We start from the raw sequence: 13,333 nt of genomic DNA, 5'->3' as shown, positions 1-13,333 counted from the left end.
CCTCCTTCACTTTTCCTCCCCCCACCCCTCCTTCACTTTTCCTCCCCCCACCCCTCCTTCACTTTTCCTCCCCCCACCCCTCCGTCACTTTTCCTCCCCCCACCCCTCCTTCACTTTTCCTCCCCCCATCCCTCCTTCACTTTTCCTCCCCCCATCCCTCCTTCACTTTTCCTCCCCCCATCCCTCCTTCACTTTTCCTCCCCCCATCCCTCCTTCACTTTTCCTCCCCCCATCCCTCCTTCACTTTTCCTCCCCCCATCCCCCCTTCACTTTTCCTCCCCCCATCCCCCCTTCACTTTTCCTCCCCCCATCCCTCCTTCACTTTTCCTCCCCCCATCCCTCCTTCACTTTTCCTCCCCCCTTCACTTTTCCTCCCCCCATCCCCCCTTCACTTTTCCTCCCCCCATCCCCCCTTCACTTTTCCTCCCCCCATCCCCCCTTCACTTTTCCTCCCCCCATCCCCCCTTCACTTTTCCTCCCCCCATCCCTCCTTCACTTTTCCTCCCCCCATCCCTCCTTCACTTTTCCTCCCCCCATCCCTCCTTCACTTTTCCTCCCCCCATCCCTCCTTCACTTTTCCTCCCCCCATCCCTCCTTCACTTTTCCTCCCCCCATCCCTCCTTCACTTTTCCTCCCCCCATCCCTCCTTCACTTTTCCTCCCCCCATCCCCCCTTCACTTTTCCTCCCCCCATCCCTCCTTCACTTTTCCTCCCCCCATCCCTCCTTCACTTTTCCTCCCCCCATCCCTCCTTCACTTTTCCTCCCCCCATCCCTCCTTCACTTTTCCTCCCCCCATCCCTCCTTCACTTTTCCTCCCCCCATCCCTCCTTCACTTTTCCTCCCCCCATCCCTCCTTCACTTTTCCTCCCCCCATCCCTCCTTCACTTTTCCTCCCCCCATCCCTCCTTCACTTTTTAGTTGATGTAACCATTGCTTTTGTCAGTGTTTCATGAACCACAGGATTGTTTTCCTGCTGGAAAACATACAATGGGAAAGGATTTGCGCAATAGTGTCTTTTTCCTGTGCCACTAAACAAGGGGAAAAAATAAAATACATTTGGACGGCTATATGAATAGGAAAGGTATATGGGCCAAATGCCATGAGTTTAATTTGAAAAAAAAAGTAGTCGGCATGGATTAGTTGGGCTGAAGGGTGTATGTCCCTGCTGTTCAAGTCTCACCCCTCACTATCACTTGTGTCGCCCTCCTCCGGGAACTGGGTCATCCTGGTGAACCACACCCCCCTTTACGTCACCTACAGGACCTGCGCATGCGCACCTGCTGTCAGCGTGTCACGCTCTAGCGCCCGCCCCGGTTGGGTCTCCAGGGAAACGCCTCAACATTCGGCGGCTTTCCGCTCTAGGCCCCGCCTACCGTGTGACCGCGAGACACTTCCTGGACGAGTTGCGGAAAGTTTGTGTGGAGCGGCGGCGGCGGTTTGGGTGTGTGAGTGCCGCACGGACCTGAGCGGAAGGGCCGGTAGCCCGGTGTGTGACCGTCCCTGAGCCGCGGGAGGGGCACCCCCACCTCTCCTGTCCTTGGAGGGTGGGGGGCGATGTTGCTGGCACGGAGGCGGCGGTGCTGTAAGCAGTTACTGCTGCTGTGCTGCGGGACGATCGCCCTGGGCTTCGTGGTGCTGAGCCGGAGCGGGCAGCAGGACAAGCGGCAGCCGCGGGCTGAGCGCTGGGAGCCCGCGGCTGACACGGGCTCGGTGGTGGTGGCGGCCGCCGCCGGCCACTCCGAGTACGACCGCCTCCGGAGAACCGTGTATGAGAAGCCGCGGCTGGATGAGAGTGCACTCGGAGAACTGGGCAGAGCGGTTCACCTGAACCTGGAGGGCGAGGAGAAGCGGAAGGAGGAAGACAGTGTGAGCAAACATCAGATCAACATCTATGTCAGCGACAGGATCTCCCTGCGGCGCCGACTGCCCGAGAGGTGGAACCCGCTGTAAGTGAGACGGAGGGACTGAGTGTTACAACTGCAATTCACTGTACACACACACACACACCAACAACAACAACCACCAAACGGTTCTATAGCACCTTTTAGCAAAGGGGTTGGGGGTGGGGGGCAGGAATTGTCCCAAGCCTCTTCACTGGAGGGGTGACTGAGCCACTGAAGGACATCAGATGGGAAAGGATTTGCACGATGATGTATTTGTGTGCGAAGTTGTTGTGAAGGAAGTCATTCTGTGGGGACGCGCAAGGAAGGATGAATGGGACGGGAGGTTTGGGGAGAAAATGCCAGGGGACGATGAGCTTCAGTGTAAGGCATAGCCAGACCGGCCAGAGTTGGTGGGTTTCGGATAAGTTGATTTGCAGGAGACGATGGCAAAAGATTAGATTAGATTACTTACAGTGTGGAAACAGGCCCTTCGGCCCAACAAGTCCACACCGCCCCACCGAAGCGCAACCCACCCATACCCCTACATTTACCCCTTACCTAACACTACAGGCAATTTAGCATGGCCACTTCACCTGACCTGCACATCTTTGGACTGTGGGAGGAAACCGGAGCACCCGGAGGAAACCCACCCAGACATGGGGAGAACATGCAAACTCCACACAGTCAGTCGCCTGAGTTGGGAATTGAACCTGGGTCTCTGGCGCTGTGAGGCAGCAGTGCTAACCACTGTGCCACCGTGCCGACCAAAAGGGAAGAGTTGCAGCCATAGAAATATTTCCCAAGAATGCTAAGAATTTTAAAATTGAGCTGTTACTCAACTGGGAAGTCAACAGGTACAATGGTGACAGGTGAATGAAAGTTGGTGCACCGTTAGAGTGTGAGCATGGGAGTGCTGGATGACTGTACCTTTATGGAGTCTGAAATTGACTGCATTGGAATAATCGTGCCTGGAGATAATGAAGGCACCAACTAAGATTTCAACAACACCTAAGTTAGAGATTTGTTTAGTAAGTGTTTAGGTGTGTAGTGAGTCAAGTTGTGAACAATTTACACTGGAATGTTACCAGAGAGGAATAGAGTTAGGTTGGAATTGCAATTGGTCACCAGGATGGAAGATTTTGATATTTTCAGTATATACTTCAAAGAAATTACAATTTATCCTGTATTGTCAAGCAGTTTAGTGCATATAAAATGGGCAGATAGCAATGTTCGTATTGTAGAGTTCAGTTGAAAGCTTACAATGCCCTGTCCATTTCTGGTGCTGCCACTGTTTTCTGTACCAGCATGGAATGTGTTTAAAGCAGCAGTTCCTAGATAACAGAAATTAATTCATTAGGACAATACAGTAATCTACAAGTTTGTCATTTAAGACAGCTACATTGTCAAGGAAATCGTTTATGACTGGAAGCTGCCCCAATGTATTAGTCAGTTAATATCAACTGAGCTATAAAGAAAGACATAGAGATTGATATCTTTTTAAAGCTTAAGAAAACAAGTGAAAAATATTTTCCCTTAATTATTGTGCATTATTTCTATTGGTAAGTGAATTTTAAAAAAAAGTCCTTGGAAGCATGAGAGTTTTGGTAGTAAAACCAACATTTATTGCCCGTCTCCAAATGTCATTAGAAAGGTGGTGGTAAGTGGTGTTCTTCAGCTGCTTGCAGTCCGTCTGTTTTAGATAAGCACTCAGTATTCCTGAAGGCAGTTGCCAGAATTTTGATTCACAGTGAAAAATTATAATGTTGTGATGGTGGTGAATAGCTTAGTGGGGTACTTGAAGCAGTCACATTTCTGTGTATTTCCTGCTTTTAATCCTTTTCAGTGATACAGACTGTGGGCTGAGAAGGTACTGTCTGTGGAGAGCTTGGGAATTGCTGCTGTTTATCCTCAGTATGAGGCATTGTGCAACAATGATAGTGAATACTTGAATTGAGGAGCTATCAAGAGGGTTGTATTGTCTCGGATGTCAAATTTCTTGAGTGTTCATGAATGTGACTTAGACGTTTAGAATTCATTAAACAATTTTCTACTACTTTTGCTGAAATATAAGCCAATTCACAAGATTGATTGCTCTTTTAATTATGGATATGCAGCTGCCCCTTTTGAATCTCACTTTAGAAAAAAGTTGTTCCAATATGGAAAGTTATTTTGTATTAATAGTAAATGACAGTAAATTTTAGATTAATTGTTATTTTTGTCTAATGTTGACAGATTTGTTAACCAAAGTTATTAAAAGATATTCGGCAAAGGCAAGTATGAGTTAATTCCTAGATCAGCAATGATCTTCTTGAATGACAGAAGATGCTGGAAGGGCTGTATGCTCTGATCCTTTTTTGACGTTGCTATGTCTCCACTGCTCTGTGTCACATCTGACTTTGGAATTCTCAACAGTGCATTGTGAAATAGTTGTTTGATTTGTTACATTTAGGGGCATAAAGTTTGCTTTTGGGACTGAAATTGTTTCTTTGTATCTGGCGATTTGTAAATTGGAATGCACAGCTTGGCTAAGTGGAAGTAGGTTTAAAAGTAAATTTCAAAAAGGAATTGGCTGTATGCTTAAAAAGGAGAAATTTGATTTACAAGGATGTTGCCAGGGCTGGAGGGTTTGAGCTATAGGGAGAGAATGAATAGGCTGGGGCTGTTTTCCCTGGAGCATCAGAGGCTGAGGGGTATAAAAGAATGAGGGACATGGATAGGGTAGATAGGCATGATCTTTTATTTAGGGTAGGGGAGTCCAGAACTAGAGGACATAAGGTGAGGGGGGAAAAATTTATAAGTTACCTCAGGGGCAACATTTTCATGCAAAGGGTGGTGCGTGTATGGAATGAGCTGCTTGAAAAAGTGATGGAGACTGGTACAAGTAGAACATTTAAAAGGCATCTGGATGGGGTATGAGAGTAGGAAGCATTTAGTGGGATAAGGGCCAAGTGGTGGCAAATGAGAATGGATTACTTTAGGATATTTGGTCTGCATGGGTGAGTTGGACCAAAGAGTCTGTTTCTGTGCTGTACATTTGTGTGATTCTGGCAGACAATGCGGGATAATCCAGCATTGGGACTATTTGGATAGCTTTTACAAGGCTGGTATGACATGATATGACTGAATAACTCCTTCTGTGGTCTATGATTCTTGCCATTTTCCCATTACTTGCCATCCTACGCACATAGCAATTATTATATACTGTAACTCTGAGAATAGCAGTGAATATTGATAATGTGAACAAATGACTAACGACGTTAAAGCTAATGATTGGAAGTGTAGATGTTCTTTGAAAGATTGCTCATACGCCAATGAGAATCAGATTCCCTGCAATTGTCTGTTAGTATAGCAGGTGAAGTGAATGGTGGTCACTTCTACATGTGCATTCCTGTATATGGGATTGGAAATCCAGGTGAAGGTATTACATGCTTGCAAGTAGGCTGTGAAGCTTTCCTAATAATTCTGTTTCACTTTAAATCAACCTTTTGGACATTTTGAGACCTGTCCTTGGCAGGAGACTTGCATCAGACTTCAGACCCAGAGGTAAGAGCATTGCCACTTTGCCCTGGTAAGTTTTTTTTTAGTGAGTCTGTGCAAACTTCTTTTGTTCTGACCAGGTGAGAGCTAGTGAACCAGTTCCTCTCTTTTCAAACTATTTGATTTATTGCAATAAATGTTTCGGATTTTTTAAAGCACAAAGTTAACAGGAGAGGCATATAGCTTTTTTATTTGCAGTCATAAAGAGCCAATCGCATGGTCATATTGAGTGAAAAAGCTATTTTATTAGTTGCTGATCCTGAGAAAAATAATAGACATATGTCAAGCATATGGCCTCTCTGCAGTTGCATCTGTGAACTTGCACACATTATGCAGGTACAAAACTAAAAGGGAATAGTGTCCATTAGAAAGGAAGACAAAAGAATATTCAGTTTAATGAATCCTTTTGAAGCGTAGGTTTGAACCTGAGGTCTGGGTTCAGTAGTTGAATACAGCAGGAGGGAAGGTTGCATTTACTTTCAAATTTTTATTTCCCTGACACTCATTCTCTTGCTTTTTTTGTGTTAAACAGAGCAAGTTTATTTTTGTGTGTGAATGAGAGAGAGAACTAGAGAAAGCAACTTTTTTGTAGCGATCTCTGGAAGCCCTCAGAATCTTGTTTCGATAAACAGGATGTCTTGTATTTCCAAGAGATTTCTTTTTGGTGGGTCTTTTGTGATTGCAATTATGATCTAGTAATTTGGCAGAGATGCCTGAGACCGAATGGAATTATGGAAAAAGTGCTGGTTATATATTCATTGAGGTGTAATTGGATGAACACTAGGTGTACATATGGGGAGCAAGCAGTTGATGTGTTTAGAACTTTGCCATATCTAAGTTGAAATAAAACTTTGGAGCATATTGCTGGACCTTTTTGAAGTTTATCAACAGCCATATTATCCATGTCCTGTACTTTACATTTGCCAATTTCTTCCTGAAACCACCATAATCTTTAATCAGTCTAAATTGTGGATTTTCTCTCTTTATGCACTCTTCCTGAGAGTGATTTTTAAAAAAAATTCTGCTTTGAGATGGCTTTGCATTTTTAAGCTGTTAGCCGTGTCTCAATTCAATTTGCAACAGTTCCTCTCCAATAGAAGTTTTAAAAGATGTTGTGCACTGACATAGTGTTGTGCCTTGTTTTGATGTCCTTATCACTATTGAGATGATGTAGCAGACGTTAGGATTTTATGACAACAAGTGTGCAAGTTATTCTTTTAGAGAACAGTGTGTGTGTATTGTGCAGCCTGAACAGTTGAGGAGGATTTGTTTTATCTCAAGTTTTTTTAAACTTCATTCACAGCATAAGTGTGTAACTGGCTAGTCCAGCATTTAGTGCCCAAAGGACACTCAGGAACCAGATGGGTTTTTTCAACAATTGGAAATGGTTTCATGGTCATTGCTGGATTTGAAACCCAGTCTCCAGAATGTTATGTGCAATGATAATACCATTAGGCTATCCCTTCCCCATGTGTGAAAGCAACAAGTGCTACCTATCATTGTTGCCTATAGTTAGTCTTTTCATTTTTAATAAATATTTTCAGCCTATTTTAGAATATTTGTATGTTTGTATCATGCAATCATGAGTTAGGAGTTGAAGAAAGCCATTTTGGCTCCTCTGACTTGTTCTGCCTTTTTAAGATCATGTGGATGTGGCCTCAGGTCCACTCTCCTGCCAATCTCCATATTCTTTGACGTACCTTCTAGCTCGTAAACTATTTAATGCAGCTTTTAATAATATTCAAGGACCTGCTTCCATTATTCCTTTGGGAAAAGAGGACTGCAAATTCAAGTCTTTGGGAGAATGAAATTCTCCATGTCTATCACTTAAATGGGCGAGCCTTTGTTTTTAAACTGTGTCCCTTTGCTCGAGTTTCTCCCACAAGGAAAAATATCTTGTCATCATCGCACTCTCAATTCTGTCTTTCTCTCCCCACTCATCACTTCTGCTCCACCCCACCACCACCACAACCTAGGATACAAAAGATTCCAATAAAATCATTAATCTTCTAAATGCGAATGGATACAACCTCCACATGTCCAACTGTTTCTCAGAAGAGTACCCCTTCATCAGTTGAGTGGACCTTCTTTGAAGTGTTTCCAGTGCAGTGTGCCCTCACTTATATGAGACTAGATCTGTACCCAGCACCCAGAAGTGATCTCACCAATGCTCTGTATAATATTTGCAAAACTTATACTTTTTATTTTTTATTCTTCATGCCTTGGATGATGACATTCAGTTTTCCAGTAACACTCAGCGAGATGGCCAGCGTGCCTGGAGTGGAGTGGGGAAGATTGTTGGACTTGGGGTAGGTGTGGGCAGTCAGCAGCTTGTGCGCCCGGTCAGACCACATGTGGAAGCCTCCTGTGTTGATCTACTGCAGGCTCTTTATAGGAAGACTGTAGTATTTGTCTTTTTAATTTTATTCCTTATTTTTCTGAGGTATACTATGAATAAGGTAACATAATTCTTTTCTTTATTACATATCTTGTACCTAAGATGGTACTGTAAACGTTTCACTGTATTCCTGTACTGCCGTCCTTGAGTACATGTGACAATAATCCTAACTATTGCCTTTTGATACTATCTGTTCATATTTGTATTATCAGAGCACCCAAATCTTTCTGCACCACAGCATTCTAGAATCTCTTGCCTTTCTAATCTTTGTGCCAAATTAGAAAAAGTCATATTTGCTTACATAACCACATCTTTCTCCCCTGCCTCCAACTCCTCACTGACCTTACAATATCCCACTGTAAACTCCATATATTGTCATAAGTTACCGTTCTATCTAATTTTGTGCTTTTAGCAAATTTAGCAGCCATGCATCTGGCCTTCTCCAACTCATTGGCACGTGCTATGTTTATTTGAGATCTGTGACATGATAATACTTTCATCATTCAAGCTTGAAAATAAAATGCCTCTTCTCTCTCCTTCCTGTTAGATAACAATTGAACATAGAACATAACAGCACAGTACAGGCCCTTGGGTCCTCTATGTTGCGCTGACCTGTCCATATGCCTACCCAATAACCACTTAAATGCCCTTTTAGTTGGTGAGTCTACTACTGTTGCAGGCAGTGTGTTCCACGTCCCTACTACTGAGTAAAGAAACTACCTCTGACATCTGACCTATTTATATCACCTCTCAATTTGAAGCTATGTCCCCATGTACTAACCATTGCCACCCGAGGAAAAAAGCTCTCACTGTTCACCCGATCTAGCCCTCTGATTATCTTGTATGTCTTAATTAAGTCTCCTCTCAACCTTCTCTCTAACGAAAACAGCCTCAAGTCCCTCAGCCTTTCCTTGTAAGATCTTCCCTCCATACCAGGCAGCATCCTAGTAAATCTCCTCCGAACTCTTTCCAAAGCTTCCACTTCCTTCCCATAATGTGGTGACCAGAACTGTATGCAATGTTCCAAGTGCTGCCGCACCTGAGTTTTGTGCAGCTGCAGCAAGACCTCATGGTTCCGAAACTCTATTCCTCTCCCAATTAAAAGCTAACACATCGGATGTTGCCTTAACAACCCTGTCAATCTGGGTGGCGACTTCTCCTTGTATTGCTCGCGAGGCAAAGCTTTTTCACTGTGCCTCGGTACACATGACAATAACTTCAATTTAATTCAATTCAACTTTCAAGGATCAATGTTCATGGTCACCAAGATCCCTCTGCTCATCTACACTACCAAGAATCTTACCATTCGCCCAGTACTCTGCATTCCTGTTACACCTTATTAAACTCCATTTGTCACCTCTCAGCCCAGCTCTGCAGCTTATCTATGTCCCTCTGTAACTTACAATATCCTTCATCACTATCCACAACTCTACTGACCTTTGTGGATGACACTAATTTACTAACCCATCCTTCTACACCCTCATCCAGGTCGTTTATAAAAATGGCAAACAGCAGTGGACCCAAAAACACATCCTTGTGGTATGCCACTAGTAACTGAATTCCAGGATGAATATTTCCCATTAACCACCATCCTCTGTCGTCTTTTATCCAGCCAATCTCTGATCTAAACCGCTAAATCATCCTCAATCCCATGCCTCCATATTTTGTGCAATAGCCAACCTTATCAAATGCCTGACTGAAATCCATATACACCACATCAACTCCTTTACCCGCATCCATCTGTTTGAGCACCTTCTCAAAAAGCTCAAAGTTTGTGAGGCACGACCTACCCTTCACAAAACTGTGTTGACTATCCCAAATCAACTTCATCCTTTCTAGATGATGGTAATTCCTATCTCTTATAACTCTTTCCAACACTTTACCCACAACCGAAGTAAGGTTCACTGGTCTATAATTACCAGGGTTGTCCCTTGAACAAGGGAACAATGTTTGCTATCCTTCAGTGTTCTGGCACTATTCCTGTAGACAATGATGACATAAAGATCAAAGCCAAAGGCTCTGCAATCTTCTGACTGGCTTTCCAGTGAGATAATTCCCATCCGGCCCAGGGTACTTATTTTTACACTTTTCAGAATTGCTAACACCACCTTGTGAACCTCAATCCCATCTAGTCTAATAGCCTGTATCACAGTTTTTTCCTCGACAACATTGTCTTTTTCTAGTATGAATATTGACAGACGAAAAGTATTCATGTAGCGCTTCCCCGATCTCCTCTGACTCCACACACAACTTCTCACTACTGTCTTTGGCCCTAAGCTTACTCTAGTCATTCTTTTATTCCTGATATACCTATAGAAAGCCTGAGGGTTTTCTTTTGATCTTATCCGCCAACGACTTCTCATGCCCCCTCCTGGCTCTTCGTAGCGCTCTCTCTTTAGGTCTTTTCTGCCCAACTCATAACTCTCAAGCGCCCTAACTGAGGCATCACATCTAGTCCTAACATAAACCACCTTCTTCCTCTTGACAAGAGATTCAACTTACTTTGTAAACCACGGCTCCCTTGCTTGACCACTTTATCCCTGCCTGACAGGTACACACTTATCGAGGACCCGCAGTAGCTGTTCCCTGAATAAGCTCCACGTTTCAATTGTGCCCATCTCTGGAGTTTCCTTTTCCATCCTATGCATCCTAAATCTTGCCTAATTGCATTGTAATTTACTTTCCCCAACTATAACTCTTAGCCTGAGGTACATACCCTTCCCATAACTAAAGTAAACATAACTGAATTGTGGTCACTATCACCAGAGTGCTCACCTACCTCCAAACCTAACACCTGGCCATTACTCAGTACCAAATCTAATGTGGCTTCGCCCCTTTTTGGCCTGTCTACGTTCTGTGTCAGGAAACTCTCCTGCACATATTGGACAAAAACTAACCCATAACATACTTGAGCTATAGTATTCCCAGTTGATATTTGGCAAGTTAAAGTCCCCATAACAACTGTCACACTCGCTCCTATCGAGGATCATCTTTTGGTATCCTATCCTCTACACCACTGGAACTATTTGGAGGCCTACAGAAAACTCCCAACAGGGTGGCCTCTCCTGTTTCTAACCTCAGCCCATACTATCTCAGTAGACGAGTCCATAAACATCCTTTTTGTAACCATAATATTATCTTTGCCTAAGACTGCCACTCCCCCTTTCCTTTTTCTCAGGTCTTACTGAAACATTAAATCCCAGAACCTGCAACAACCATTTCTGTCCCTGATCTACCCATGTTTCCAAAATGGCCACAACTTCGAAATCCTAGACACCAACCCATGCTGCAAGTTCACCCACCTTATTCCGGATGCTCCTGGTGTTGAAGAAGCCACACTTCAAACCAACTTCTTGCTTGCTTGTGCCTGCTTGTGACCTTGAAACCTTAGTTCTGATCTCACTACTCTCAACCACCTGTGTACTCAAACTACAATTTAAGCTTCCCACCCCCTTGCTGAATTAGTTTAAACCCACCCGAACAGCATTAGCAAATTCCACCCACCCCACTCCAAGATATTGCAATCTTGTTTTCATGGTAATATGTGAATGCCTGTACTAGGACCTCTAACTCCCATGCAATAAACTTGGAATCTTGTCAAATGCTTATCTCAGCTGTCACTTCTTTGTGACCTAACAATGAAATCTCAAGGTGATTGTAGTTGTTTTTACTTTTTTCCTCCCTTTCACCTCGTGATGTACAATTATTTTGAGATTTGGTTTGTATCTTCCACGGTGAAAGCAAACTTTTAACATCTGTTTAATTCATTCACTGTTTCCTTAGTTTCCATCATTAATTCTCTAACCATCCTGAAGGATCAGTGCTCACTTCAGTTATGTTTTCTTATTTACACGCCTTCTAGGAAATCTTTCTTGTACATTTTTATTTCTCTTACTAACTTTTTATCAAACTCTAATGTTTTAGTTTACTTTGCTTTTTTTCTTTAACCACCTCTCTAGTTTTTGACATGACACTGATGTTTGCAGAATTATATTCCCTTTCCTTCAATTGGATACTGTCCTTAACTTCCTCAGTTATTCCAAGATGGTGTTTCCTTCTCTGAGAGCCTTTTATTGGACATTGCCAAGTGCTGGAAAATGAAGTCAGAAAAAAAAATTAGGTGATTGTTTATGTCCTGTACAAACGTGATAGGCTGATGACCTTTTTGTGCTGTAGATCTCTGACTGTAATGATCTTTGAATGTTATGAAATATCACCTTCAATATCTTCCAGTACATCTCTACTGATGCATCCCTTAACTCAATTTCCCACCTCATTTTAGCCAGCTCTGCCTTCACATGGATGGGTTGGACCGAAGGGTCTGTTTCCATGCTGTGCATCTCTATGATTCTATAGCATTATATCTGCCCATTTTTAAAGTTAAAACACTACTTCGACCCACTCGCCTTTCCTTCACGTTGAATGCAAAATTAAATTATGTTGCACTCATTCATTCCTCAAGATCCTTTGTCTCATTACATACTGACAGAAACGGTCTTTTGGTGCAGTGATAGTATCCCTTTCTCTGGAGCAGAAGGTTTGAGATCAAGTCCCACCTGCTCCAAAGCTGTCATAACAAGCTGATTGTAAAAAAATATTTACACATTACCAGATCTAGAACAGTTTACACTAGGTTGGCCTGTAAAACTTATTGCTCAAGAAATTGTTACAGAAGCACTCTGAAGTTATCTTCCAAAATACTTTTGCCATTCTAATTTTTCCAATCTGTGTGTAGACTAAAATTATGTATGATTATTGATGAATATAGGTTTGGATTCCACCATGGGAAATTGTGAAATTTGAATTTAATTATTCTGCAATTAAAGTAGAGTCAGCCTAAAAGTATTACCATGGTCAATTTTCATAAAACACATGTGGTTCACAATGATCTGTACAGCGTAACATGACCACCCAACCCTTATACTCAATGCACTGAGGAATGAAGGCAAGCATACCAAATGCCACCTTCACCACCCTGTCTACATGCAACTTCACATTCAAGGAACTGTACACCTGTGATGCTAGATCTTTGTTTGACAACACTCCCCAGGACTTTACCATTAAGTATATAAGTCCTGCCCTGATTTGCCTTAATAAAATGTAACACCTCACATTTATTTAAATTAAACTCTAATTTCCACTCCTTGGCCCATTGGCCTATCTGATCAAGGTCTCTGACATAACCTTCTTCACTGTCCATTACACACGTTCCTTAATAGCCCACTTAATTTTTGTATGTGTTAGCTGTATCATTATTTTGTCAGGCGTACAAAGTTTTAGTCAAAGCAGTAATTTAATTTTAGAACCATTACCAGAAAACAGTTGATAATGATGAGCCTTTGGCCTAGCACTCATGAAATTGAATTTGCCCAATTAAACTGAGTTTGTACCAAAGCTGCTGAGAGTTATACAATACGCCGTAAATATTCCACTCAGGTCAGTGTCATAAATGAAATTTCTTTCTCTCTTGTAAGAAGTTCTTTGTTCATAATGTACATGGCAGTGATTAGGCAG

General features: G+C 42.9%; 1 protein-coding gene across 1 annotated transcript in view; it reads left to right on the top strand.

The window, feature by feature from the left end:
• The first annotated feature begins 1,372 nt into the window (after positions 1–1,372).
• The window catches only part of galnt12 (UDP-N-acetyl-alpha-D-galactosamine:polypeptide N-acetylgalactosaminyltransferase 12), an 86,186-nt gene continuing 74,225 nt past the window's right edge, over positions 1,373–13,333 (top strand). Inside the window, exon 1 of the mRNA XM_072575498.1 lies at positions 1,373–1,947. Within this exon, the coding sequence (XP_072431599.1) occupies positions 1,556–1,947 (392 nt within the window). The 5' untranslated portion in view covers positions 1,373–1,555. The remainder of the gene's footprint in view (positions 1,948–13,333) is intronic.

This window comes from Chiloscyllium punctatum, chromosome 8 (genome assembly GCF_047496795.1).
Source record: "Chiloscyllium punctatum isolate Juve2018m chromosome 8, sChiPun1.3, whole genome shotgun sequence".
Taxonomy (NCBI): domain Eukaryota; kingdom Metazoa; phylum Chordata; class Chondrichthyes; order Orectolobiformes; family Hemiscylliidae; genus Chiloscyllium; species Chiloscyllium punctatum.
This window is presented reverse-complemented; position numbering and strand designations above follow the sequence as displayed.